The sequence below is a fragment of the Sorex fumeus genome, unplaced genomic scaffold (genome assembly GCF_029834395.1).
Source record: "Sorex fumeus unplaced genomic scaffold, SorFum_2.1 ptg000100l, whole genome shotgun sequence".
In the NCBI taxonomy this organism is placed as follows: domain Eukaryota; kingdom Metazoa; phylum Chordata; class Mammalia; order Eulipotyphla; family Soricidae; genus Sorex; species Sorex fumeus.
This window is the reverse complement of record NW_026606157.1, coordinates 1,162,101-1,186,174: the sequence shown is the minus strand read 5'-3', so window position 1 is coordinate 1,186,174 and position 24,074 is coordinate 1,162,101. Positions and strand designations below refer to the sequence as shown.

Here is a 24,074-nt window from a genome sequence, read left to right as displayed (position 1 = left end):
GAAAATCAAATACTCTTTCTGGTTCAGTAGCTCTGCAGCTATTTCTTTCCAATCATATGGAAAGTCTAGAGACTCAAGCTTCATCAAGGCAAAATAGGAGGGGACAGCCCGAAACCAACACAAGCCACTTGTTTTAGAGTGAGTTGGGAGTGGGGGAAGGGCTCCTTATTCCTTGGTCGGGGTGGGTCTGATAGTTTGGATCTCAGATTCTGTGGGTGCTGGTGCTTTGGTGCATGGTGTACTGAGTGTGAAGTCCAGCTGTCACACATGTGAGGCATGCACTCTATCACTAGCGCTATCTCACCAGCCACATATATCATTTTTAAAAATTTTCTTTGGTCAATTTTATATTTTCCTAATACACAGTAATTTTGAATGGCTGAAATGTTGGTTCCCTAAAAGATATGGTCAGCAACACCCCAGTCCAGAAACACAGCAACCAGTGCACAACACCGGAGATCTCTCCAGGCCCCCTACCAAATCAATTTCACTGAGGCACCCCAGATGGAGCAGGTGCAGTCTCCCAGGCTACTCCAGATGGAATCCTGGCGTCCAAGAGCTCCCACAAGCAAGGCCCAGATATGTGGGTACCAGGACTGAATCTCCAGGCAGCATGGCAGCAGAGATGGGGCAGTCTCTCCTTGCCTCTCCACCAGCTCTGCAGACCAGCTGTCACACCCACAAACTTCCACTGGGCACCATTTTGGAGCATCAACAACTCTTGTCCAGAGACTCCCAATTGAATCCCAAAATAGATTAGTGCCCTAGAGATGTTTCTGGAACCCAACCATCTACAACCTAGGATCCCAGAAGTGTGAGGCCACAAAGCAACTTGTGAACTCTCATGATATTCAAAATGAGCAATGGAAAATAAATTATTGGGCATCTGCTCTTGGCAGGAAGGCATTAATGGTGGTGGGAAAATTCAGGCAAAACATAATGCCCCAAAGTAGAGAATATTGGGGAAATTGTCTGCCATAGAGGCAGGGTGAGGACAGGGATGGGGTGGGGGGAGGCAGGTACTGGGGACATTGGTGGTGGAAAATGTGCCCTGGTGGAGGATGGGTGTTTGATCATTTTATGGCTGAATCTTAAATATAAAAGCTTTGTAACTGTATCTCATGGTAATTCAATAAAAAAAAGAAAATAAAAGAAAGCAGTAAATAAAAAAAAAAAAGATATGGCCAACACTCTCCAACTCCAAACACATGAACTGAGCTTATTAGAAAAATAAGATTTTATGACGAAGCATCATGAAATAGGATTATTCTTTCTGATACAACTAGACCCTAAATCTAATAGGTGTGATTATAAAAAGGAAGAAGAGGTGAGAGATTGATGGTTGAGTTATTCCAGGGAGACGTGGATGCTGACACCAGGCCCAAGTCTCTGGAGCCTTAGCATAATGGAGGCAGATCCAGTTCCTATTCTGCCAGAATCCCAGCACTCCACCCATCCATATCCAGTTCCCACCATTGCCAGAGAAACAGCCTAGCTTCATGACTGATCTTGGAGAGACGCCGGAGAGCCACTGGCGTCTGACTGTCCCAACTCCAATGTTTCTGAAGTATGTGACCACGTATGCAGCCGCACAACACCTCCTAACTTCACAGAGCTGACAGCCCAATAGAAGCACAGGAAACAAGATAAAAAAAAATTGAGTAGAAATTCTCTGTGAGTGAAAACAATAACACAGAAGGCTCAACTCATATCTAATACCCCCGTAAATTCTCAGGCCATGACTTAACACCTTCACTTAATCACTTAACTTAACTTCCCGTTAGTCGTCGATTTGCTCGAGCAGGCGCCAGTAACGTCTCCATTTGTCCCTGTCATGTGCTAGTGTAGCCCAATGGCATCTGTTCGCTCCAGGAACATGAAGGGCCTCAAACCGATTGTTCATGATCTTCACGAAGAAGTCTGACCATTTGGTAGGTGGGCGGCCACGCGGTGTTTTGACATCCCATGGAATCCAATCAGTAACAGCTCTAGTCCAATGGTCGTCTTTAAATCTCATTACGTGACCAGCCCATCTGATTTTCGACACCTTGGCAAATGAGACAGCATCCCTGATCCTTGATCGTCGACGGATGTCAGAACTCCGGATTCTTTCTCTCATTTGAGTAAAACGTGATATTCCAAGCATAGCTCTTTCTATTCTTCTTTGGGAGACCTGAATAGCGTTCTCATCTTGTTTGCGTAGGGCCCAGGTCTCTGAGGCATATGTTAATGCAGGAAGAACAGTGGAATCAAAGAGATGTGCCCGGAGCCGGAGGTTCTTCGTCCTCTTAGCTATTTCTTCGACGTTCTTGAAGGCGTTCCAAGCCGCTCTCTTCCTCCTGCGCAGCTCGGGTGCCAGGTCATTTGTCATGTTGACCTCTCGACCTAGGTACACATAGCTGTTGCATTCGGAGATGGTTGTTCCATTGAGAGCGAATGGGGCGTCAGGAACAAGGCTGTTTCTCATAAACATTGTCTTCGTAAGATTCAGCTGTAGTCCTACCTTTCCACACTCACGGTCAAAGTCGGCCAGCATTTGTGCCACTTGGCTGATGTTTGGTGTTATTAAAACAATGTCATCAGCAAAGCGGAGGTGGTGTAGTTTCCGATCATCTATCTTCACTCCCATTCCTTCCCATTCCAGTCGTCGCATGATGTTCTTGAGGGTGGCACTGAAGAGTTTCGGTGAAATGGTATCACCCTGCCGCACCCCTCTCTTGACACCAACGATCACTTCTTTGTAGAATGGTGAGATCCTGGTAGTGAATCCGCAATACAGCTCACGGAGGATCCTGATGTATTGGGCTTGAATGCCCTGATTGGCTAGGGCTTCAATGACTGCTTCCGTCTCAACAGAATCAAAGGCCTTCTTTAAATCAATGAACGTTAAGCAGAGCGGCATCTTGAACTCCCGAGAAACCTCAGTGAGCTTGGTTATTGTGTGGATATGGTCAATGGTGCTGAATCCTTTGCGGAACCCTGCTTGCTCGCATGGTTGTCCTTCATCTAGTGTTCTGCCAATCCTATTTAGGATGACTCGAGTGAACAACTTGTAGATGACAGACAATAGGCAGATCGGGCGATAGTTGCCAATGTCATGGATGTCTCCCTTCTTGAACAGTAGTACGGTCCTGCTGGTTTTCCATTGGGACGGAACCTTGCATTCAGACAGGTAGCGAGTGAAGAGCCGAGCCAGTGTATTGATGAGTACTGACGGCAGGTTCTTCAGGTGTTCAGGTCTGACCTTGTCTGGGCCGGGTGCTGTTTGTTTCTTTACCGATGAAATGGCGTGTCGGATTTCAGAAGGGAGAACATTGGGAACGACATATCCATCCTGTGGAATTTGGTATGTCGGCAAGTGGACATGGCTATCGAAGAGATTTGAGTAGAAGTCATGGATAATCTTCTCCATTGCCGTTCTGGAGGATGTGATGGATCCATCAGGACGTCGGAGGGCAGTCATCTTGGTCTTATAGTTGGCGAAGGACAGGCGGGCATTACGAATACTTTTCCCGGCTTCTGCCGCATCTACCAGTACTTCTGCTCTTCTCTCTTTGAGGTCTTCCTTGATCGCATCTCTGCACTGGTTTGTGAGCTCGGACGTTAGCTTGCGGTTGCCTGAGGCATGCGCCAAACCACACTGGCGAATTAGCTCAAGAGTTTTCGAAGATAGGCGATTTTTTGTGGCTATCTCTCTCTTGGCGTTCCTCGCACATTCATGGAGGTGCTGAACCAGTCGATCGTATTCCTCGTCAATGTTGTCAACAATGGCATCTTCCCATGTTGCCGCAATAGTACCAAAGAGTTCCCAGTTGGTGGTCATTCTGGGAGTTCTCTTTTTGAACTTTTCAGCCCTTTCTCTCCGCTCTGTGAAGTAGAATTTTGCACGAAGGAGACGGTGGTCCGATCCCGTTCAAAATTTTGGGACAACAGCGACATCAGTCAGGCAAAACCGTCGATTGAATATGATGTGGTCTATTTCATTGTGGAATCGTCCACCAGGAGACTCCCTTGTCCATCGTTTAGATTCTGCCTTCTGGAACTGTGAGTTACCATGAATGGTCTTGGTTGACATGATGAACTCAGACAGTCTCTCACCCTGTTCGTTCCATTCTAGGCCACGGGTCCCAATGTGAAGTTCTTCAGCTGATCTTCTTGGTCCTATCTTGGCATTAAAATCACCCACAATGATCTTGTAGAAGATGTGGTCTTCTTTATAGAACTTCTCTAGCTCCATGTAGAACTTCTCGATTTCTCTTTCATCATAATGAGATGTTGGTGCGTAGACAACGAAGATAGAAACTGCAGGCAGTGAGCCACATCTATTCAAATGTAAACGTCCTTTTCAGGTTGCTAGGCATTAGAATGAATCAATGCTCTTGGCCAAGTTTGTGTTGCAAGGACACCGACGCCTCCAACTCCTCTTTTATCGCATGTTTCGAAGAACAATTGGACACTACTTCCACTACCCAGCCATCGCCACACTCCAGGACGCTTTCCGGACCCGCGTGGCAGCTCTGGCCGAGACCCACACACGACTGAAGACCCACAGAACAAGATAAGCGGAACTCTCTGAGACCTTGGACTCCAGGCTCGGCGGACCCAGGGACAGAGCTTCTCTGCTTGCTCCCACTGCCACAGGTGACAAAGGGATTCTAATCAGGAGCCCCACCCTACCCTGCCCTGTCTGCTTCCATCAACCACCCAGGGATCAAATTGTGCACAGGAGACCCACCCTACCCAGATAAATACCCCACTGGCAGACTTCCACTCTCGACACTACTTCCACTACCCAGCCGTCACCACACTCCAGGACGCTTTCTGGACCTGCGCGGCCGCAAGCAGCCGCGCAACACATCATAAGACACTAAATACCCATCTTCTGGAATTGTCGTACCATATTTGATAGGGTTCAAATATGGTAACACCTACAAGGGTGATTAGAGGTCGCCCCAAAAGCCTCTATCCCTCTCGGAAAGACTGGCAAGCTACCGAGAGTATTCCGCCCACACGGAAGAGCCTGGCAAGCTATCCGCTGTGTATTCAATATGCCAAAACCAGTAACTACAACTGGTCTCATTCACCTGACCCTGAAGGCTTCACCGACATGGCAGCACTGAGAAGGATGAGAAAGGAGAGGCCGACAAAATCTCAAGGCCGACCTAGGCTGCCACAACGAAGGAAGACAAACATGATCGTCTGTACTTTCAATGCACGTATGCTAGCATCAGATGCATCCATCAAGGACCTGATGGTACAAGCGCGAATGATCAAGTACGACATCATTGGTCTGACCGAGACAAGAAGGCACGAATCTCACCATGCCGTTTTCGACACTGGAGAAGAATTGTTCCTCGGACTTAACACCATTTAGAGATATATGTTGCTACAAACAATATAAAGTAAATTACTTGGGCCTGATAAGGGAACTGGCTTGGAGTGGTAGGAGAGGAATGGGACATCAGTGGAAGGAAGGGCACATTGGTGGTGGGACTGATATTGGAACACTGAATACCTGTATTGAAACAACTGTATTGTGAACAACTTTGTAAATCACAATGTTAAAATAAAGTGTCATACAAAAAAGGAGGAAGAGGCCATATAAAGATGAAAACATAGCTTAGTGATGTAACTATAAACCAGGCAATGCATGAAGAGGAACATGAAGAGGCAGAGGAGGAGGGAAGCCTTCAGAGGGAAGACAGCCAACACTTAGGGTTTGGTTCCTGAGCTTCTAGTATGGTACTGAAAGAATCAATTCTGTTGTTTTAAGTCTTCTTATGGCAGCCCAAGGATACAAGCAACCAAAACCCAAGAACAGTCCTGTGGGGATGACTGTGTGTAAAGCATGTGTCTTAACAGGTAAAGCACAGGCACAAATGCTATTAGTTTGTGCAGGCTGCTTGTAACAAAACAATGTAGACTAATGGCTTCAACAAAACTCTGTAGGCTGGCAAGGCTGGTTGATGCTCAGACTTGTCTTGGTGAGTAGGTGGGTACCACTTGGCAGGTTTTCCTCACAGCCTCTTCTTTGTGTACACCATTGGGGTAGGACAGCGGGTCCACTGGTGTGTCCTATAAGGACATTATCCCCATAAAGAGGATCCCATACTCATGACCTAGTTGAGCCCTAATCATTCTTCAAATAATATTACCTTGGGCAGGGGGATGAAGGGGTGGTATTAGGGATTCAAATGAGAAGGAAAGATTCCATTTGGTCTGGTCTATAACTAATACTATTCTCTTGCTGTGGAGAAGGCCAGACTAGTCAGATGAGCTACATTCATTATCTTGAATTGTCAATCTGTGACCAGTGACAGCCCTCAGGTGCAAGAATATTTCAAACTATTGAACTAGATGAGAAAATGACTAAAAGAGGGAAGAGAAGTCATACCATCAGTGGCATTATAGAAAAAAGACCATTGATGTAAAATTAAAGTGCCAGTGGAACTGGGCAATGTCATTTTCAGGAAAAAGCAAGAGGAAAGGAGAGAATTAGAACAGAGCCTTTAGTGAGGTTCTATATTTGTATCCTAAGGCAACTATAGCAAAGTAGGTTAAACTGAGTAGCTGAAAAGACAGTGCTTTGTTTTTGCTCAGTTTGGGAGGCTGTCTGTCTGAAACTGGGGTACTGTCTACCCTCTGTAACCTCTCTGGGAATCCTTGCTGGTCTCTTTCTGACTTTGGTTGGTTTGTGTGTGGTCTTTGGTGTCCTCTCCTTTGTACAACTCTACCCTGCGACTTCTCCCTGTGAGTATCTCTGTCTTGTCAGTGTTCCTGCCAAACTGGATTCAGAGTCTGTTCGCTGCCAGGTGGGTGGGCTTCACACTACCCCACATGCACTAATCTCATTGGCAGTGGCCTTCTTTCCAAGTAAGATCATATTCTGAGGTAATATTTGGGGGGAGTTAAATCCTTTTGGATGGGGAGGAAGATTGGTGTCAGAGATTGAACGTGAGTTTCTGCCCATGTACAGCTGAGCTCTTTCCCCTGGCCAACCACTAGGTCTTCAACTGTCCAAGCAGTTAGATCATAAACTTATATTTTGGGCATTTAGTTCATGCTCTGAAGGCAGAATTATTCATAGAATGGAGTGAATCTTGGGCAGATGATGATGACAGAAGGCAGCATGAGAAGGAAGCCTGGAAGTAGCTCATAGGGCCTGGTCACTGGGTGTTATTTTGGGTAGTACTCTAGTCAATAGAAAAATTACTATCACAAGCATTTGGGAACAGAGTGACAACCTAGATGCTAAGAAATTAATGGAGATAAAATTTGGACCTGGAGCAATGAGAGTTGCCTGGTGAGGAAGTGTTGGGGGAGGGTCCAGGTGACTTACTTCAACAACTGAATGGAAACACAGGACAAGACACTGCCAACAGGAGCTACTACCAGAATCAAATGTCCACTCTATCCATTACATGACAAGTAATGTAGTTTTCTTTGATCCTTGCAGATAGATGGCTGAACAAAAATAATGAGGGCTTTTGTTAGTATCCTGATCAAACACAAACTATAGAAATTAATGACAAATGAGCAATAGGTGGGCTGTCCTGGAAACTCTCAAATCTCAAACTGTGAAGTCTAATCATCAAAAGTTTTCCACATAAGACCTAATGAATGAAAAATTGAACTTAATCCTAGGTGTCCAACTCTCTCAACAAAGGATGTATATTTTCGTCAAAAGGTTAGTCAATCTCTCCAACATATCTGAAATTAGATGCAGAGTGAAAAAGGGAATTTATTCAATGAATACCAAGTAGCTTACCCACATAAGATTTATGTATGACTTACAACTGTATCAGTAATATATGTAAGTCTAGATATCAGTTTCAGTTTGCATAATACTTATAAATGATGCAGTTCAATATGATGTGATCTTTCAATGTCAAATGGATGGAAGCATTTCCTACTAATATAAAAAGAATACATAATATTCAGCCATTGGATCTGATAAAACCAGGGGAATCAGTCAACTTAATACCCTCTTGCATTCCCTTGAGAGCAGGAAACATTTTTTTCCCCCTTACACTTCTATTGAGGGCTGGAGCAATAGCACAGCAGATAGGACATTTGCCTTGCATGCGGCCTACCTAGCTGACCCAAGTTTGATTCCTCCGCCCCTCTTGGAGAGCCTGGCAAGCTACCGAGAGTATCTCGTCCGCATAGCAAAGCCTGGCAAGCTACCCGTGACGTATTCAATATGCCAAACACAGTAAGAACAAAGTCTCACAATGGAGATGTTACTGGGCCCACTCAAGCAAATCGATGAACAACGGAAGGACAGTGCTACAGTGCTAAGCTTCTATTGATTATCAATTTCAAGAAAGCTTGAGAGATGCTGTGGGAAGGTGTGATATGCACCCTGAAATCGGGTAGGGTAGGGAAGACTACACAGCTTTGTCCATAGATTAGGACAGGCTGACACTTGGCTATGGAAGTGGGTGCCAGATGAAACTGAAGACTTGGGAATGCCTGGGAAATGGTTAAAAATGAAGTAAGTCAGCTCAGTGAGCCTCTGTTTAAGCAAATGTGAACCAAAACATGCAATCTGAGCCTGTGACTTCAGTAGATGTTTGGATAGAAAGTTGTGCTTTATTACCGGTGCCGAGGTATTACAACACTAACTTAGCACTAACTCAGTAGATGACCTCTCAAACTCTAAGATGGGGGAAAGTGCTTCATAATAACACTAAGCATGTCCCCAAATCACAGTATAATATTTAATTTTATGTGTCTACTTGGTCAGGCGGTAATGCCAAGTGGTTTGGTCCAGCTTCAGCAGAGGTGTTCTGTAAAGGTGTTTTTTAAAAAATCCTATTCTTTTCATAAGGACTATAACCCTTTGTGCTCAGGGATCTGGGCCATTCCAGGAAGAGCTCAGCCAAGCACGGGTGAGTAGTGCGCAGAGGCGGGCAGTGGGCATGAGGTGCTGGGCGTTGAACTCAGAACCTTGTTACACACCAGGCATGTTGCTCTGCCACTTAAGTCATATGCCTACCCACCTTGCTTCCCACCTCTTTGGGTCAGGGAGATTGGGCCATACCTGGCAGTCCTTAGGGGATATTCCGGTCTCTGATCTCTGGGAGTGACCCCTGGGTGGTGCTCAGGGCCCACACATAGGGCCAAGGCTCTAATCAAAGTTAGCTGCAAGCAAGGCAAACATCTTAACACCTGTATGACTTCTCTGGTCCCCTATTCACTTTTATATGAAGCATATTTTTGAGTCAAGGGGATAATATGAGCAGGTCCAATACTTTTAGTGGAGGACCTTGAAAGAAAAGAGCAGCAAATGGCAGTGCCACCAGTTCCCCAAGGAGGAAGGATTCTGCCTTCAGGCTGCCTTTGGACTTGACTGGCAACATCCCCAGATGGCCCAGCACATGTCAGTCTTGTCGGCTACCATAACAAAATTAATCATTCTCTCTAACCTGATACATGTGTGCATACACACTTGGCACATAAATGATATATCTTTCCATCTTTGATCTTTTAGGAATGTGTCTCTCTCAAAGGCCAGGCTCCATGATTGGAAGCCTGCATCATGAGCTGAGGGAGAAGGCAGTTGGGATAGAGAAGGGACCGCTAAGTCAATGATGGTTGGGGAGATTGCTTGAGATGGGAGATGTGTGCTGAAAGCAGATAAAGGACCAAATGTGATGGCCTCTCAGTATCTGTATTGCAAATCATGATGCCCCAAAGTAGAGAGAGAATAAAAAGGAAAATGTCTGCCAAAGAGGCACGGGGAGAAGTGGGGAATGGGAGCAGAAGGGATACTGGGTGGTGGAAAATGTGCGCTGGTGGAGGGATGGGTTTTTGACCATTGCATGAACTGAAACTCAAACATGAAAGCTTTGTAACTGTATCTCACAATGATTTAATTAAAAAGAGAATGTGTCTCTTTACATATAACAGTCAAACAAGAAAGACACATCCTGTTGGCTTTTGGCTTCTCTGAAGAACCCTAATAGATGTATGCTACCAACCCAGGATGTACACAGTCCCACACTGAGTCAGGAGTTTACAAATGACTATAGTAATAGTCACTACTATTTGGGACAATATTACTATTTGGAACAATTTTTTGTTGGGTAGGACAGTTCCACTCATCACAGAACACTTATTGCCCCTATCCATATCCCCACGAAATATCACTAGAAGCTTCCTCCCAAGCTGTTAGAACAACTAAACCCACTCCCACACATTCCCACACCCCGCCCCCTCAGGAACTCCCTGGTTTGGGACCAGTTAGTACATTACTGCCTCCCTCTTAGATCCTCCAAAATGAGTCTGGTTGTGTTTAATTACACACTAGATAAATAAAAACTCCCAGTATATAATAAACCGCACATTCAGCATATACAAATTCTGCAGGTTCTGAAGCATCTGAGGAAACTGGTGGCTTATTGTTGAAAGCTCCTTGGAAGTAAAACTCCCCACTTTCAGGATTTATGTGGTCCTCATAAAAGCTGGCCTATTCTTAAGCGATTCCACAGCCAGTCTGAATGGACATCATGAACCAGACCAGTCAAACAGAAACTGCTGCTTTATATTTCCAAGTGCACATACAAGAGAGTCAAGAGTTTCCTTCATAAACCCTGGCATGGAAAATGGAGACTGTCATGAGGCCGATGGCATTCACAGTTTTCTGCTCTGGGAAAGAGCTTAGTTTGCACCAATAGAAAATGAGGGTGGGACAGAGAGAAGAAGAGGAAGTGAAAGTGCAACGAGGCCATCTCTGAGGGGAGGGACCATGTCTGCCTGCCCATCCTCTTATGGTTGAGCCCCTCCACACTTCCTTTGATGAGATCACTTAGAATCCTTGGAGAAAACTCCCTGTGACCTTGGTATCAACTCTTTGTGTTTCTGTCATTCACAGGCAAAACTATCATTTTACCAGGAAATGATTTGTGGATTTTTAAAATAATGAGGAAATTCAGCAGCAAAGCAACAGTTATTCTGGGGATTGGTGACATGAGCTGTCGGCAGTCTTGGTCGCCCCAGTAAAATCCTAGTGGTGCTTCCAAGAGCACAAAACCAGGAAGAAAAGAAGAGACCAAGACTTCACACATGGGTCGCAGCTTTCACCATCCCTGTCAGAATGACCTAGATCTTCCCGAATTCCGGCTTGCATTTGGTTCCAGAAAGTCTCCTTTCATCCATCAGCTTGTCCACAATACTGACCTTCTCACAGATCTCTAACTGAAATCCAGTTTCTGTTCTCAGGGAGGCAGCTTTGGAAGTGGCACCACCATTTCTTTCTTTTTTCTCAATCTTTCTTTCTTTCTTCCTTCCTTCCTTCCTTCCTTCCTTCCTTCCTTCCTTCCTTCCTTCCTTCCTTTGTCTTTTTTTTCTTTTTGGGTCACACCCAGCGATGCACGGGGGTTACTCCTGGCTCTGCACTGAGGAATTACTCCTGGCATGCTCAGGGGACCATATGGGATGCTGGGAATCAAACCCAGGTTGGCCACATGCAAGGCAAACGCTCTCCCTGCTTTGTTATCACTCCAGCCTGGCCCCACCATTTCTTACACCACTGCAGGCAATGACTAACTCGAAGACTCCAGTTGGCCTTTCCCATACCACAGATGTGGGATCCTTTGATCCTAGGGAAGGTTCTTCTCCTTCACTCCCTGTTACAACAGATACCCCAAGGTGACTGACGATGGCTTCCTGCAGGCCAGAGAGGTGCTTGGCTGACAACGAAAGAAATGAGTTGAGGAGAGAGCAGCTCCATTCTGCTTTCTTTTTGGAAAGTCTCGGAGCTGCTTCATTCATCCATGGGAAAGAAGACTAGGTGGGTTTCCCATACAAGCTCCGGGGTTTAGGAAGCCATCACCCATCAACAGGCCTCCTGACTGTTTTGAGCCATGAAAATCTTGAGAAGACCATTGCCTCCTGCAGCAAACCCGGTTTCCTTGACTCACGGGCTCCAACTCCATGAGGCTGCAGTTTCACTAAAAGGAGAGGATGCCTGGACAGAGCACACCCTTCCTCGACACACTCCCCAGCTTCTCCCGGAAAGGCAAACCCAACCTCACCAGGAAATATTGAGTAGCGCCAGGGGTCCCATGACTGTCATGTCCCATTTTCCTAGAAGACAGTGAGGATCTGTTCCCACCACCATGCCCACGTTGTGGGGCCAGAGTAGAGCAGGAACAAACCACACAGAAGATCCCAGACGTGGATGTCGGGTGTTCAGGCTCAGCTTGTTTCACCGGCACTGTCCATAGCTGGGGTCTCTGAGTCATGCTGGTTCATGCCAGTCCCTGCCCCTGCCCTCTCCTTCCTTCATCTAGACCAACCAAACCCTCCCCTGCTCTTCACAGCCTCCTTCTGAACCAGCTGATTCAACATCACTACCCTTGGGTTAGGACCCTGTCTTACACATCAATCCCCTGCTGTGTGTGAGCTTGTGTATTTGCGCTCATGCAAGTGTGCATGCATATACACACACGCGCGCGCATGCACACACACACACGCTGAAAGTAACACCAAGCCAACTTTTTTCATTCAACCATGTCCTCTCTTTCATAGGAAGAAGGAACTCTGAATCACTCACCTCAAACTGAAGAGAAAACTTGTAGTCAGAATCTTTGGCCATGTCCTTGATGTAGGCATCAAAGTCATCCAGTTGAACTGGGCTGCATCAAACAGAGAAATGAGATGTCAGAGATTCTGCTGGTCAATCACATGTTTCACAACATTATGGCCATTTGGTGGGAGAAAACATCTATGTGTTTTCAATTCTTAGCACTCGTTGTTGTTGTTGTTGTTGGTAAAGTTACCTGGCATTGTACACTTAAAAAGAGATATCATCTCAAGTCACAGAGAGAAAATGGACATCGATGAGCCACAGAGTGAGACTTTAGGAGACATTAATTCACTGACATATTTCTCTAGGAGTTCTAGTCCCTGAAATTGAGAGAAACTGATGTTTTGCTATTGATGTTATTAAATCTGTGGTTTTTTGTTCTGATAGTCCTAGAAAATTAATACACAACTAAACTGCTACTTAAAAAATATTTTTTAAAAAGGCATTTGATATATCTAAATTTCTAAAGATAGAAAAATGAATGAATGACAGTTCTTTGTGTGTGCTCTTTCTAGAAAACTGCTTTGCAAGAAAAAACAAAGGGTGAAGATTTAATGACCTACTGAGTACAACTTTTATTATACCAAGAGATCTTAGGGCATTTGCCTAACTGTGAGATTCAAAGTTCTTATCTATAGAGCACTGGAGACAAACATCCTCACTAGGTGGACCCATAAAATAGTAAAAACTCTTGCAAGTTTGAGCAGGTTTCATTTCTTTTATTTATTTATTTTTTGTCAAACCTGGAAGTGCTCCCGGGTCTTACTCCTGGGTCTGTGCTCATAGCTCACTCCTGGAGGTTTCAGGAGACTATATGTGGTGCCAAACATTGAATCTGGATCAACTGTGTGCAATGCAAGCACCTGACCCACTGTAATATCTGTCTGGCCCCTGAGCAGGTTTCTTTTAAAATTGAATTAACTAGGCTGCAGTTTTTACAAACCTAAGGAACTGCATTGTCTGCAGAGCACTTGCAGTATCCGTGGCTCAAAGCACGTGGCTGCAGAGGGCCCAGTGCCTTGTTTTGCTGGCACCATGCATGACTGTTAAAGGATTGCAATATGTCATTAGTATATTTGCAGCAACATTCTCACTTCCTCTTGTATGTGGATAAGAGTTAAGTTTTATTTCTTACAGTGTTCATTGTCACTTATGTCTCCTAGAGCTTGCTAAAGTGTCTCTTGGTGTTTCTACCAGTTTGCTCCTGAGATTCTCCAGGAAGTTTTTTCTGGTCTTTCATCTGTCCCTGTACCTTATCAGGGTTCAGAATTGACCTTTCCCTTGGTTTTGTTCCTTAGCTTATAACTGCCTGCCTGTTGCCTTGTGTCCTGTTAGCAAATGTATATTTATTTGATCAATGTTTAAGGTTTTGATAATCTAACCTTGTCAATTTATTTGTCCAAATTTTAGTGAACTTTATTATTATTATTATTTTAATCTTGTTTGTTTGTTTTGGGGCCACACCCAGTTATGCTCAGGGTTTACTCATGGCTCTGCAGTCAGGAAATACTCCGGGCAGTGCTTGGGGGACAATATGGGATGCTGGCAATTAAACCTGAGTCAGCTGTGTGTAAGGCAAGCACCCTACCTGCTATACGATCAGTCTAGCTGGATTTTAGTGAACTTAAAAGGGTGTTATGCCTCCCAGATAATATGCATAGACAATAAAGTTTCTACATAATAAAACCACACTAAATACCCCTACTATCTCACTCTGCCATCCCTAAGAAAGGTGGACAACTCGACTCCCTTCTCTATGTCACTAAGAACAGCAGTCAAGGTGAGACCTAGGAAACAATGGGACCATGACTAGAATCAAGAAGGAGGGTCCTGGTCCAAATTCATTCTTGCCCATTCATTCTTGCCATCTCGCCACTAGAATAGCCAGACATGGCAGTCCTGCCTGGAGTGAGCACTTGGGCTCTCCCTGAGCAGTGTACTCACCTCTATGTTGGGTTTAACCATTCTGGCTGTCATGAGAGCAGGGAGCATCTATCAGAGTGGATAGTTATGGGTTAGTCAAGCAAAAGCAAGGTGAGAGGAAAGAAAAGAAGGAATAAAGATAGAAATAGGGAATCCAAAAGTCAATGTAAGGACAAGAGGAGATCAGGAAGAAGAAAAAGCAAGCTGAGACGAGGCAAAGACAAGAGAGACCAAGATTTAGAGGGAAATGAGGGAGAGAGGAAGAGTTAGGTAGAATGAAAATAGAAGAGGGGCCAGGAAAGGGAAAGTGAGTGTGTTCAGAAGGGTATAGTGTGGATAGTCATGGGGAGGTAGTAAGAGTGAAGGAGAAAAGATAGAGAGAAGGGAAATAGATGAACTGGGAGTCTTTAATGAAATGACTTTTAGAGAAGGAAGATTTGGCGGAAAACAAGAAGAGGGAAGCTGGTTTGACATGAGGTTTAGGGCCTGTGGGCAGGTACCTCATCCCATCCTTCCCCAACTTCTCCTGCATCCTCTTTCTCCTTCTCATCTCTGTCTGGCTTTTGGAGTACTAGGTCCTGGCGGGCTCTCTCCATCCTCTGGCTCCTGTAAGCCTATGCCTCTTCACTTCACTGAAGCACCCAACCAAAAAGTTTGGGGTATCAAAGTCTTGTTTCATCAAATCACTTCCCAGCTGCCCATGCCTCTTCTGTTTAGGCTGCTCTGCTCTCTCTTCCTTCCACCAATCAAGACCATTGGTGTAATCTATTTGAAATAGATTTAGGAAATAATGATTCTCTCAATATAGAGTTGAAATCATTAAAATTATGTCACTCCAGTATAAATAAAAATCCCTTTTACATCAAAATTCTTTCATATTACTCCCTCCATGATTTCTTCTCACTAGCATGGATATTACAGAACTGGTTAGAACTGCTAATTTCCTCCTTAAATTAATTTACCAATAGTCTATTCTAGGCAAGTAGCAAGCATAATTTATATTTATAGGAATGGTGCATTCTTTAAATGTAGAGTTTTAACTAGAGACCTGGAGGGGATAATCTAATTGGGCTTTTGAAATCAACTGATGGTAATTTTCACCCATCAGAACCATAATTCTTGTGACTTAACAGTTCAGTCAGTAAGTGAAACCAAATACTCGCTAATTACCCTTTTCTGCTTATTATAGAGATTTCCTGAGACAGTATTCCTCTCTAAGTATTTACTGCAGCATCATCAAATGGAGTAAAAGCCTTTCCCTGCAATTAGCACAGACTTGCGAAATGCCAAATGCCAAAGCTTAGCACTTGGATGTAGCTAAATATTATGTCCCACCACTCCCCTTCAGGTTTAGAACAGTCGACTTCCTTCTGCAAGACTCCTGTAACTCTCAACAACCCATCCTTTTTCACATTCCACAGAGTGACACTGTTCCTTAGTCCTCACGAGGTCTCTGGGATATGCTAAGTGACGGACAGCATCCACATGTGTGTGTGTACACTGCTGTGTAACAGATTACCTCTTAGAAGACAAATCTGCACTTTTTGAGACTCCCTAATTTGGAATGAGACCATTATTAAGAACACTTTCATTTAAATGAAATAGCGAGGAAAACTTACTTAGTCAGTTTCCTCTTCTTTAAACCATTTTTACTCCTGAGAATTAAGAAGAAGAAAAGACAAATTTATCTGGGCAAAAGAATTGATTGACATAATTATAAAACTTGAAGAGCTTTAAATAATTACATCCTGCACCTCAATGTTATTTAACTTTCTTTAAACATACTTTAGTTTAATTACTTTTTCTTAAAAGAGAAGCTACTGATAATTCCAGATTTTTTTCCAATGTCCTATAAACTGAATTCTAGTAACCTAACTTCTTCTTCCTAGTTGTTAAGTCACTAAAGTATTTCATCATAAATAAGCAGAAGTATCTGCTGCTTGAATATTTCAGGTTCTAAAATCAGGAAAGAAAACTGGAGAATAAAAGTGAGAAATAATTTTGTAAGTCTATAACTGTACCTCATGGTGTTTCACTAATAAAAAAAGTGAGAAATAATGAAAAAGAATGGATATGTTGGGTTTTTTTTCTTTTCTTTGGGTGGGGGTGATGGAGTTTGGGGCCACACCTATAAGTTCTCAGGAGCTATTCCTGACTCTGTGTTCAGGAGTGACACCTGGCATATAGTTCTTAGGGAACTATATGCAGTGCCAGGCATTCAAAATGGTGCTGGCAGGATGCTAGGTAAGCACCCTCAGTCCATGTATATTTCCTTAGTCCTATGTCAGTTATTGATTTCTTTATGAAAGAGTAAAATAACCTTTTTGGAGCATTTCTGTCAGAAATGTGAATTTGTACCCAGTGCTGATATTCCTTATAGGAATCTACTATGCCTTTATTCTTATTCAACTTTTAACATCAGTTAATGGTTGAATTAACTTAAAAAGCTAGAGTTTTACCTAGTACCTGCTTGTTCTTAGTTAGTTACTAGTCTGTAAGCCTGCCCTGATGCCCTCTCATATAGTGCTAACATATATGTCAGTTAATTACATTTTAGGGGGGTGCTCATTGTAATCCAATTGCAATGCTCATACAGTAACAGCTGAAACACTTCGTTAATTTTTTATTATACTATGCAATAAATACATAAAATTGAGGGTGAGTGACAATATTTACAGGTAATTTTCAAAGGCCTTGACATATTGGTGGAAACACCCAGACTTTCAGGAAATAAACAATATTGAATCTACAAGTTATGATCTAATGAAGCTACGTCAACATCCTTATGCTAAAAATAGTGAATATCTACAAATATACCCCATTTCCATATCCTTTAGCAGAATGCAGCCTCCTGCCTCTGCTCCACACCAGCACAGGTGGGTTCACATGTGTTGCCACATAGTACGCATGAGTGCCTCCTGCTAAACTGCTCTTTGCCCATGGTCCTGAGCCTGGTTAATGGAATCCACGCTTCAGTTCATAAGTAGATGCTTGTTGAATTGCATTGAAATGCCTTGCTGTGCGTCCCTCACCGTTGGCTGTAATGATTTGTTATGGGATTGAAAGTTCCGGCTCATGGGTGGTGAGGGGAGAGGAGAGTTTTGGTGGAGAGGAAGTAAAGCAGGATGAAAACGGGAGGGAAAGAGCCGCCCAGAAAGGGCAATCTAAGGATCTCAGTAGCTGTCATTTCTTCCCATGTTGGGAGTTCCTGTTTCTTCCTTCATGCATCACCTGGCATCCATATTTGGAACTTAGAGGGGAAAGATAGCCCCGTTTTTACTTTGCCTCCACCCTGTCCTGTCCCAAACCAAAATACACAACAAAAAACACCCAGTCTGAGGTAATATTGAATGGAGCTGGAGGAACTGCACCCTCAGAGAGGCACTGAGGGACCTAAAGAAATGCCTAGTGAGGGGCTGGAGTGATAGCACAGGAGATAGGGTATTTGCCTTGCAAGCAGCTGACCTGGGTTCAATTCTCAGCATCCCATATGGTTCTCCGAGCACCTCCATGAGTAATTTCTGAGTGCAGAGCCAGAAGTAACCCCTGAGCATCACCGGGTGTGACCCAAAAAGCAAAAAAGAAAAGAAAAGAAAAGAAAGAAAGAAAGAAAGAAAGAAAGAAAGGCCTAGTGACAGCTAAGAATGAGACTGAGTGGTAAAACACATGCCTTGCTTGTACAAAGCTCTGACTTCCATCCCCAGCACTGTTGGAAGTGACTCTGAAGCCCCAGAGCACTGCAGGCTAGGTCTCTTTTAGAATACCTTGGTACCAGTGCTTGTGACAGTAGTTTAGTTAACTGGAAGAATTCCACGTTTGTTTTGTGTAGGAGAAGCCAATGGAGTGCTTTATCGAAGCCTACTGTCAGCACCAACAGTGTGGGGAAGGCCAGGAGGCCAACCAACGTGTTCTGTGACTGGGAGTGAAACGAAGGGGGGAAGTGTCCTATCCAATTTTGTGGGAAACTGGAAGCAAATGGACGTGGGAGGTGACAGTGGGGAAATTCGGTGCTGTGATATTAAGCTGCTACTATGCGACATCTGTGTCCAGAGATGAGTCACAGAGACAGGCATGCTTCTCTCTCATTCATGGGCTGAATGAGCTTTAAAGAGAGTACACCCTTCTGTCACAGTTACGGGAGTTACTCTGCCAAGTGTGCGTGTTCCTGATTTGTGCGCAGCTTTCATGGATCCCCTTAGGGTTTGCAAATTCCAGATTCCAAAGGCTCCTGCATCCTACCGCCGTGGCAGAACAGAATGATGAGAGTTCACAGCAGTACACAGACTTGACCTACATTTTCTGGAATGTGCTAATTCTAAAATGAAAATCAGAGGAAAGAAAATCACTTTTTTTTCTTTTTGGGTCACACCTGGCGATGCACAGGGGTTACTCTTGGCTTTGCACTCAGAAATTACTTCTGGCAGTGCTTGGGGGACCATATGGGATGCTGGGAATCAAACCCGGGTCAGCCGCATGCAAGGCAAACACTCTCCCCACTGTACTATCTCTCCAATTGCAGAAAATCACTGTTAAACATGTAAAACTGCTAAGCAACTTTCATTTGGACACATTTTTGAAAAATCTTGAGTGTGTATGATTTGACTGAATTTTGTGGACAACATTCGAAGGATCACCTTGTTTTCAGTTTGTTGTTGTTGGTTTTTTTATCACACCCAGTGGTGTTCAGGACTTACTCCCAACTCTGCACTAGAGATCACTCCTGGTGGGCTTGGGGGAACATATGAGGTGCTGGAGGGTCCTACCCAGTTCTCCATGCATGAGGCGAGCACCCTACCCACTGTACTATTGCTCCGGGCCCTCAGGGTATCATTTTGTCATTGAAAAGATTTTCTGTAAAACTTCTGAACTCGCTTATCAGACATATATACTAACAGTTTTGTTTTTGGTTTATTGTGTCACATCTGGAGGTCCTCTGGGCTTCCCACTGGCTCTTTACTCAGGGATCACTCTGGTGGGTTGAAGAGTGAACACAGAGTCTTGGGGGACCCAACCCAAGTCAGCCACATGCAAGGCAAGTGCTCTTCCCATCATTCAAGCTCCTATAAACAGTTTTTATGAACACAGGAGCAAACACATCTTCCCATTTTCCCACTAAGGGGTAAACCCTAACAATTTCTGTAAGTTAGATGGATCCTTCATAAGTTTGTCCTGGTTATGACAGTCTTGGAAAACTGGCCAGCTTGGAAATCCTTCTAATGAGGGATAGGAGGCAATGGCAAAAACATGGGCTTTAAAATGATGAAAAATGAAAACACTTCAAACTCCAGATGTCCCCAATTTCAGAAGCACTCTTTACTCTTTCATGAGCTACTTGGAACTCATTCCCCAATCTTAAAAATGTCTTCAGAGTTACTGCATTCTCCTAGCAGAGTATGTATTAGGCTTGTTAAATGAAGCATGGCTTCATACTCCAGTATCAATTCAAACATGTAGACCAGAAATGTATAGGGCATGAGGATGATCTGGTAGTAAATAGAACCAGGACTTTATCTCCCTGAATCCAGAATGAATTCATGCAAATGAAGTTGTTTCTTTCACCAAGAAGCACCAGCTTGAGACTGTTCTAGTCAGAAATCCTGGTAGATGTGCTCCAGTCTTATGAATAAGCCAAGAGAGCATGGTTCTCCATGCTCAAAAATATCCCAGTGTCACCATTTCCACACAAACCACCAAGGTCTCATGACGAGGTCAGCCACCAGACAGGCACATCTCTCCAAGGAGGTGACACTTGAGAGAGAAGGGTGGTGTTAAGAGGCAGAGGGCAGTGGGCTCTCTTGCTGGTGGTGGTCTTTAACAGTGGTGAAGACAAGGCCATCAGAAGGAGGCTTGCAAATGATGGGTTAGTCAATGAAAGCTGGCAAGAGATCCCCCAGTTTAGCTGAACGAGAGAAAACTAGCTAACAGAAGGGAATTTGGGTGAGTTGGAGCATACCACATTGAATTGGAAGGAGTAGGATCCATGAGTTTTACTCTATTTGGGGCAGGAGTTGAGTACTCGGGAAAACTGAAGGTCACACTGTAGTACTTGTCTAATGATGCAGTGCTGCTGGGGAGACCAGTATAGCCCCCTAGTAAGACTGGGGCAACTCATACAGTGGCTGGGATTGAACTCAGGGCCTTGGAGATATAAGGAAAGTGGCCCCAGAGCTTCCTTTGGTTTATCAGGCAGAGCATAAGCCCAGGCGGGTAACAGTTGATCATACTCTCTTTCTGCCATGCTTGGAAGGTTGTGCTTGATGGAAACTGACACAAAACTTGGGACTCTGTATGCTTCTTGCTTTCCTCACATCAGGGCATTTAAAGCCTCAGCACCATTGTCCAAACATGAACAGAGTGTTTTCCTTACCTAGATTTCATCTCGGGCTTTCAGATCGGTGTCTGTTTATCAGACACTGAGCGAGGCCTTGTCAATGGGGCCTAGTAAGAAAGTCTACAGATAAGCAGAGACCCATCTGAAAGTTTACCGTTAAATGTTCTGAGAAAACCAATGTGAGAAAATTAGGTAGAGTAATGAACATAATAATCTCTATCTCTTTCTTTGGCTTGGTATCAATGGTGAGCTCGGAAATGGTATCTTCGTAAATACTGCATTAAGAAAGTGTTCTCTAGCATTCTATTGAAAATTATAAGTGTATGTTGAGTTAAAATAAGGTGGCGGTTAAAAGAAATGGGTGTCAAGGACAGTAGAAACAAGGGGCAGGAGGATTGGCCCATAGTTGGAAGCCTGCCTCAAGTCCTGGGGGAGGGCAATTGGGATAGAGAAGGGACCTATGATGATAATAGTTGCAAATGATCACTCTGGATAAGAACTGCATGCTGAAAGTAATTTCAAGGAACATACATGATACTTCTCAAAACCTATATTGCAAACCATAATGCCCAAAAGCAGGGAAAGGGAGAGAAAGAAGAAAAATGCTGTGTGTGTGGTGGTGGTGGTGATGGTGGTGGGCGGTGATTGGTGGCAGGAGATGAACTGGAGATATTGGTGGTGGGAAATGTATACAGGTAGAAGGATGGATGTGGGGACATTCTACTACTGAAACCCAATCATGAACAGCTTTGTGATTCAAAAAAAAAAGAAAGAAAGAAGAAACTATGACAATAAAAAGAAAATGCTTGCCTGGAAATCAAAAAGGAATGTGGGATAAAATTAAAAGGACATTCATTTTTATGTCTAAATTTTTAATATTTTATATATATCAAAAATAATGCTTTGTTGGGAAAAAAGAGTAATGGTGATCGATAAAAACATTTTGCTTTGTCACATATAATTTTATATTTTTCCTTATAAAAAAACAACAAAAAATAAAAGAGATGAGTGTATATTACTACTACTGGTACCTGAAACTAAGCCAATATAAAATACTTAAAATTAACTCTGGTCCACTTTAAAGTATGTTTTAAAAATACAGAGTTGACTCTGCTGTAACTCTATAATGAAAATTGTTGTAAAAAACCCACTTGGGTGCTGGGACATGTAAGGCTAAGTTCAGTCCCTGGTATCTCCCTTCTCCACCCTAATCACTGCAGTACCAGGAGTAGCTCCATTGCCCCTGAGTGTTGCCACATCTGGGTCTTATAAGAAACCCCCAAAACTTAAGAATTGTGATAGTCCATCAGTCATCATCTTCATCCGATGCCTCCCTCTGACTTATTACTCATATGTCAGTGTCTACCATGACACAAATGTTTCCCTTTGGTCTCTCTTTTTAAAATAAAATGCAAATGAACTATCTATATTGTAAGGGAGTCTTTCAGTGTTGGTTTTTACTTTCTCCATCCCTAATTTGAAATCATAAACATTGTCAGCTGCATGCATCTGTTCCTCCACCCTAAGAGGCTCCAAAGACCAGAGGAACACTTGTCTTTTCGAATAAATCATTTTCCAGACTGTATTCCAGCTTCCTCCCTCTCCTGCCTATGGTCAACCTCCATTCCACAAAAGAGTTTTATTGCTTGTTTTCCAAGTTCCTTTTCAAGCAGTTCCCATTCTGGGTTGGATTGCACATTTCAAGCATATATACCAAAGACTAATATTGGGTATGGTAAATGTTTTTGTCAGTTCTCAAAGAAACCCCTATCTTTTTACCTGTGACTCAGGGGGAAGAAATAGTCCTTCTAGATACTTTAGTCCACAAATTCTATACTATTATTTTAGAAAGACTGAAAAGGATATTCTATCTTAAAAATAATTTAAATGAATATAAATTATTTATATTCTACTAAAAGTTATTTATTCTCTTTTTTTGGGGGGGTGAGGGTTTGGGCCACACCCAGTGGTAGTCAGGGGTTACTCCTAGCTCTGCACTTAGAGACCACACCTGGAAGGTTCTGGAAAGAGGTGAGGGCAGCAGAAATTGTGCTGTGGATGGAAGTTGGGTCAGCCACATGCCACAAAAATGCCCTACCTGCTGTACTATTGCCCTGCCCCCCACATTATTTCTTCTTGTTAATGAAAAGAAGAATTGACAGAAAGCTACTTTTTTTTCCCAGAGTCAGAATGGATTTCAAAGACCTAGAATCAGTTCATGGAGAGTCAATTGGTTGGGACCTGCATTGTCTCTCTAGCATGTGAAGACCATCTTTTTAGTCTCATTTCTACATTCTGAAGTGGATCAGATAATAGTCTCTGCAGTCTCATGGGGATCATTGCCCCAGGTAATTATAGAATGAGGTTTGCACACAGTCAGTGCTGGGTGTCTCTGAGTTACAATTATTATAACAATACAGAGTTTCTCTAATCTAACTACCTCAGCCTTCTTGGAAGCATGAAAGTCCAGAAAGGACAGTGATATAAGGAAAACGGAAGTGTCATTTACCAAGAAGAGTGACCAATGGGCCAACTCTAGGAAGAAATGAATGACTCACAACACAAGGAAGAAAAACTTGCCTAGAACATCCTAAAAAGAAAACGTAACAGGGAAACCACAAGAATTTTGGTACCATTAATCATTAACTAGTGTTAGCATTTTGGTACTGCTAAGCTGCTTCCACCCATTTGATTCAGAGTTTATGATACTACCAAACATATATCAGACTATCAAAGAAACTTTCCTTTTGATTTACTTCTCAAAAGCTAACGTTCAAAGGCTTTGTGTTAGATAAACAGTAAAAAATTTCACTTACCAAGGATTAATATAAAATGCCAAAAGATAATCAGTCCAAAGACATGAGGGTAGCAGGGTTAAGAAAGCAAATATACTCCTACGCCTGTGAGCATTAATAGATAACAGATGTAAAGATGAAAAAGTGGCAAGAGTTAGTAACAATCAACTGTGAACAGTTATCAATTACTGACTGGGGTCAATTAGAATGAAAAGTACCATAATTACAATGAGATTTTACTCCATTCTGCGAAATTTAAATGTGAGAGTTTACGGGCAATAATGTTGACAAAACTCAGTTCTATTCACACATGATCTCACTGTAATCAAATACTCATATTTCAACTTATTTTGTGTTCATTAGCAGCTATTGGGTGATCACATTTTGCATTCAGTTCAATGAGGCTCTTAAATGCCTCATTAGTTACTTC

At 43.3% G+C, this 24,074-nt stretch overlaps 1 protein-coding gene across 2 annotated transcripts in view; it reads right to left on the bottom strand.

The window, feature by feature from the left end:
- Positions 1-24,074, bottom strand: part of PTPRO (protein tyrosine phosphatase receptor type O) — a 246,991-nt gene that overhangs the window by 23,348 nt on the left and 199,569 nt on the right. The window contains exons 17-19 of one of the 2 annotated variants that reach the window (XM_056134615.1): positions 23,666-23,749; positions 16,138-16,173; positions 12,563-12,644 (exon numbers count right to left, since the gene is read on the bottom strand). In XM_056134615.1, the coding sequence (XP_055990590.1) occupies positions 12,563-12,644; positions 16,138-16,173; positions 23,666-23,749 (202 nt within the window). The remainder of the gene's footprint in view (positions 1-12,562; positions 12,645-16,137; positions 16,174-23,665; positions 23,750-24,074) is intronic. The other variant, XM_056134616.1, reaches the window with a different exon arrangement.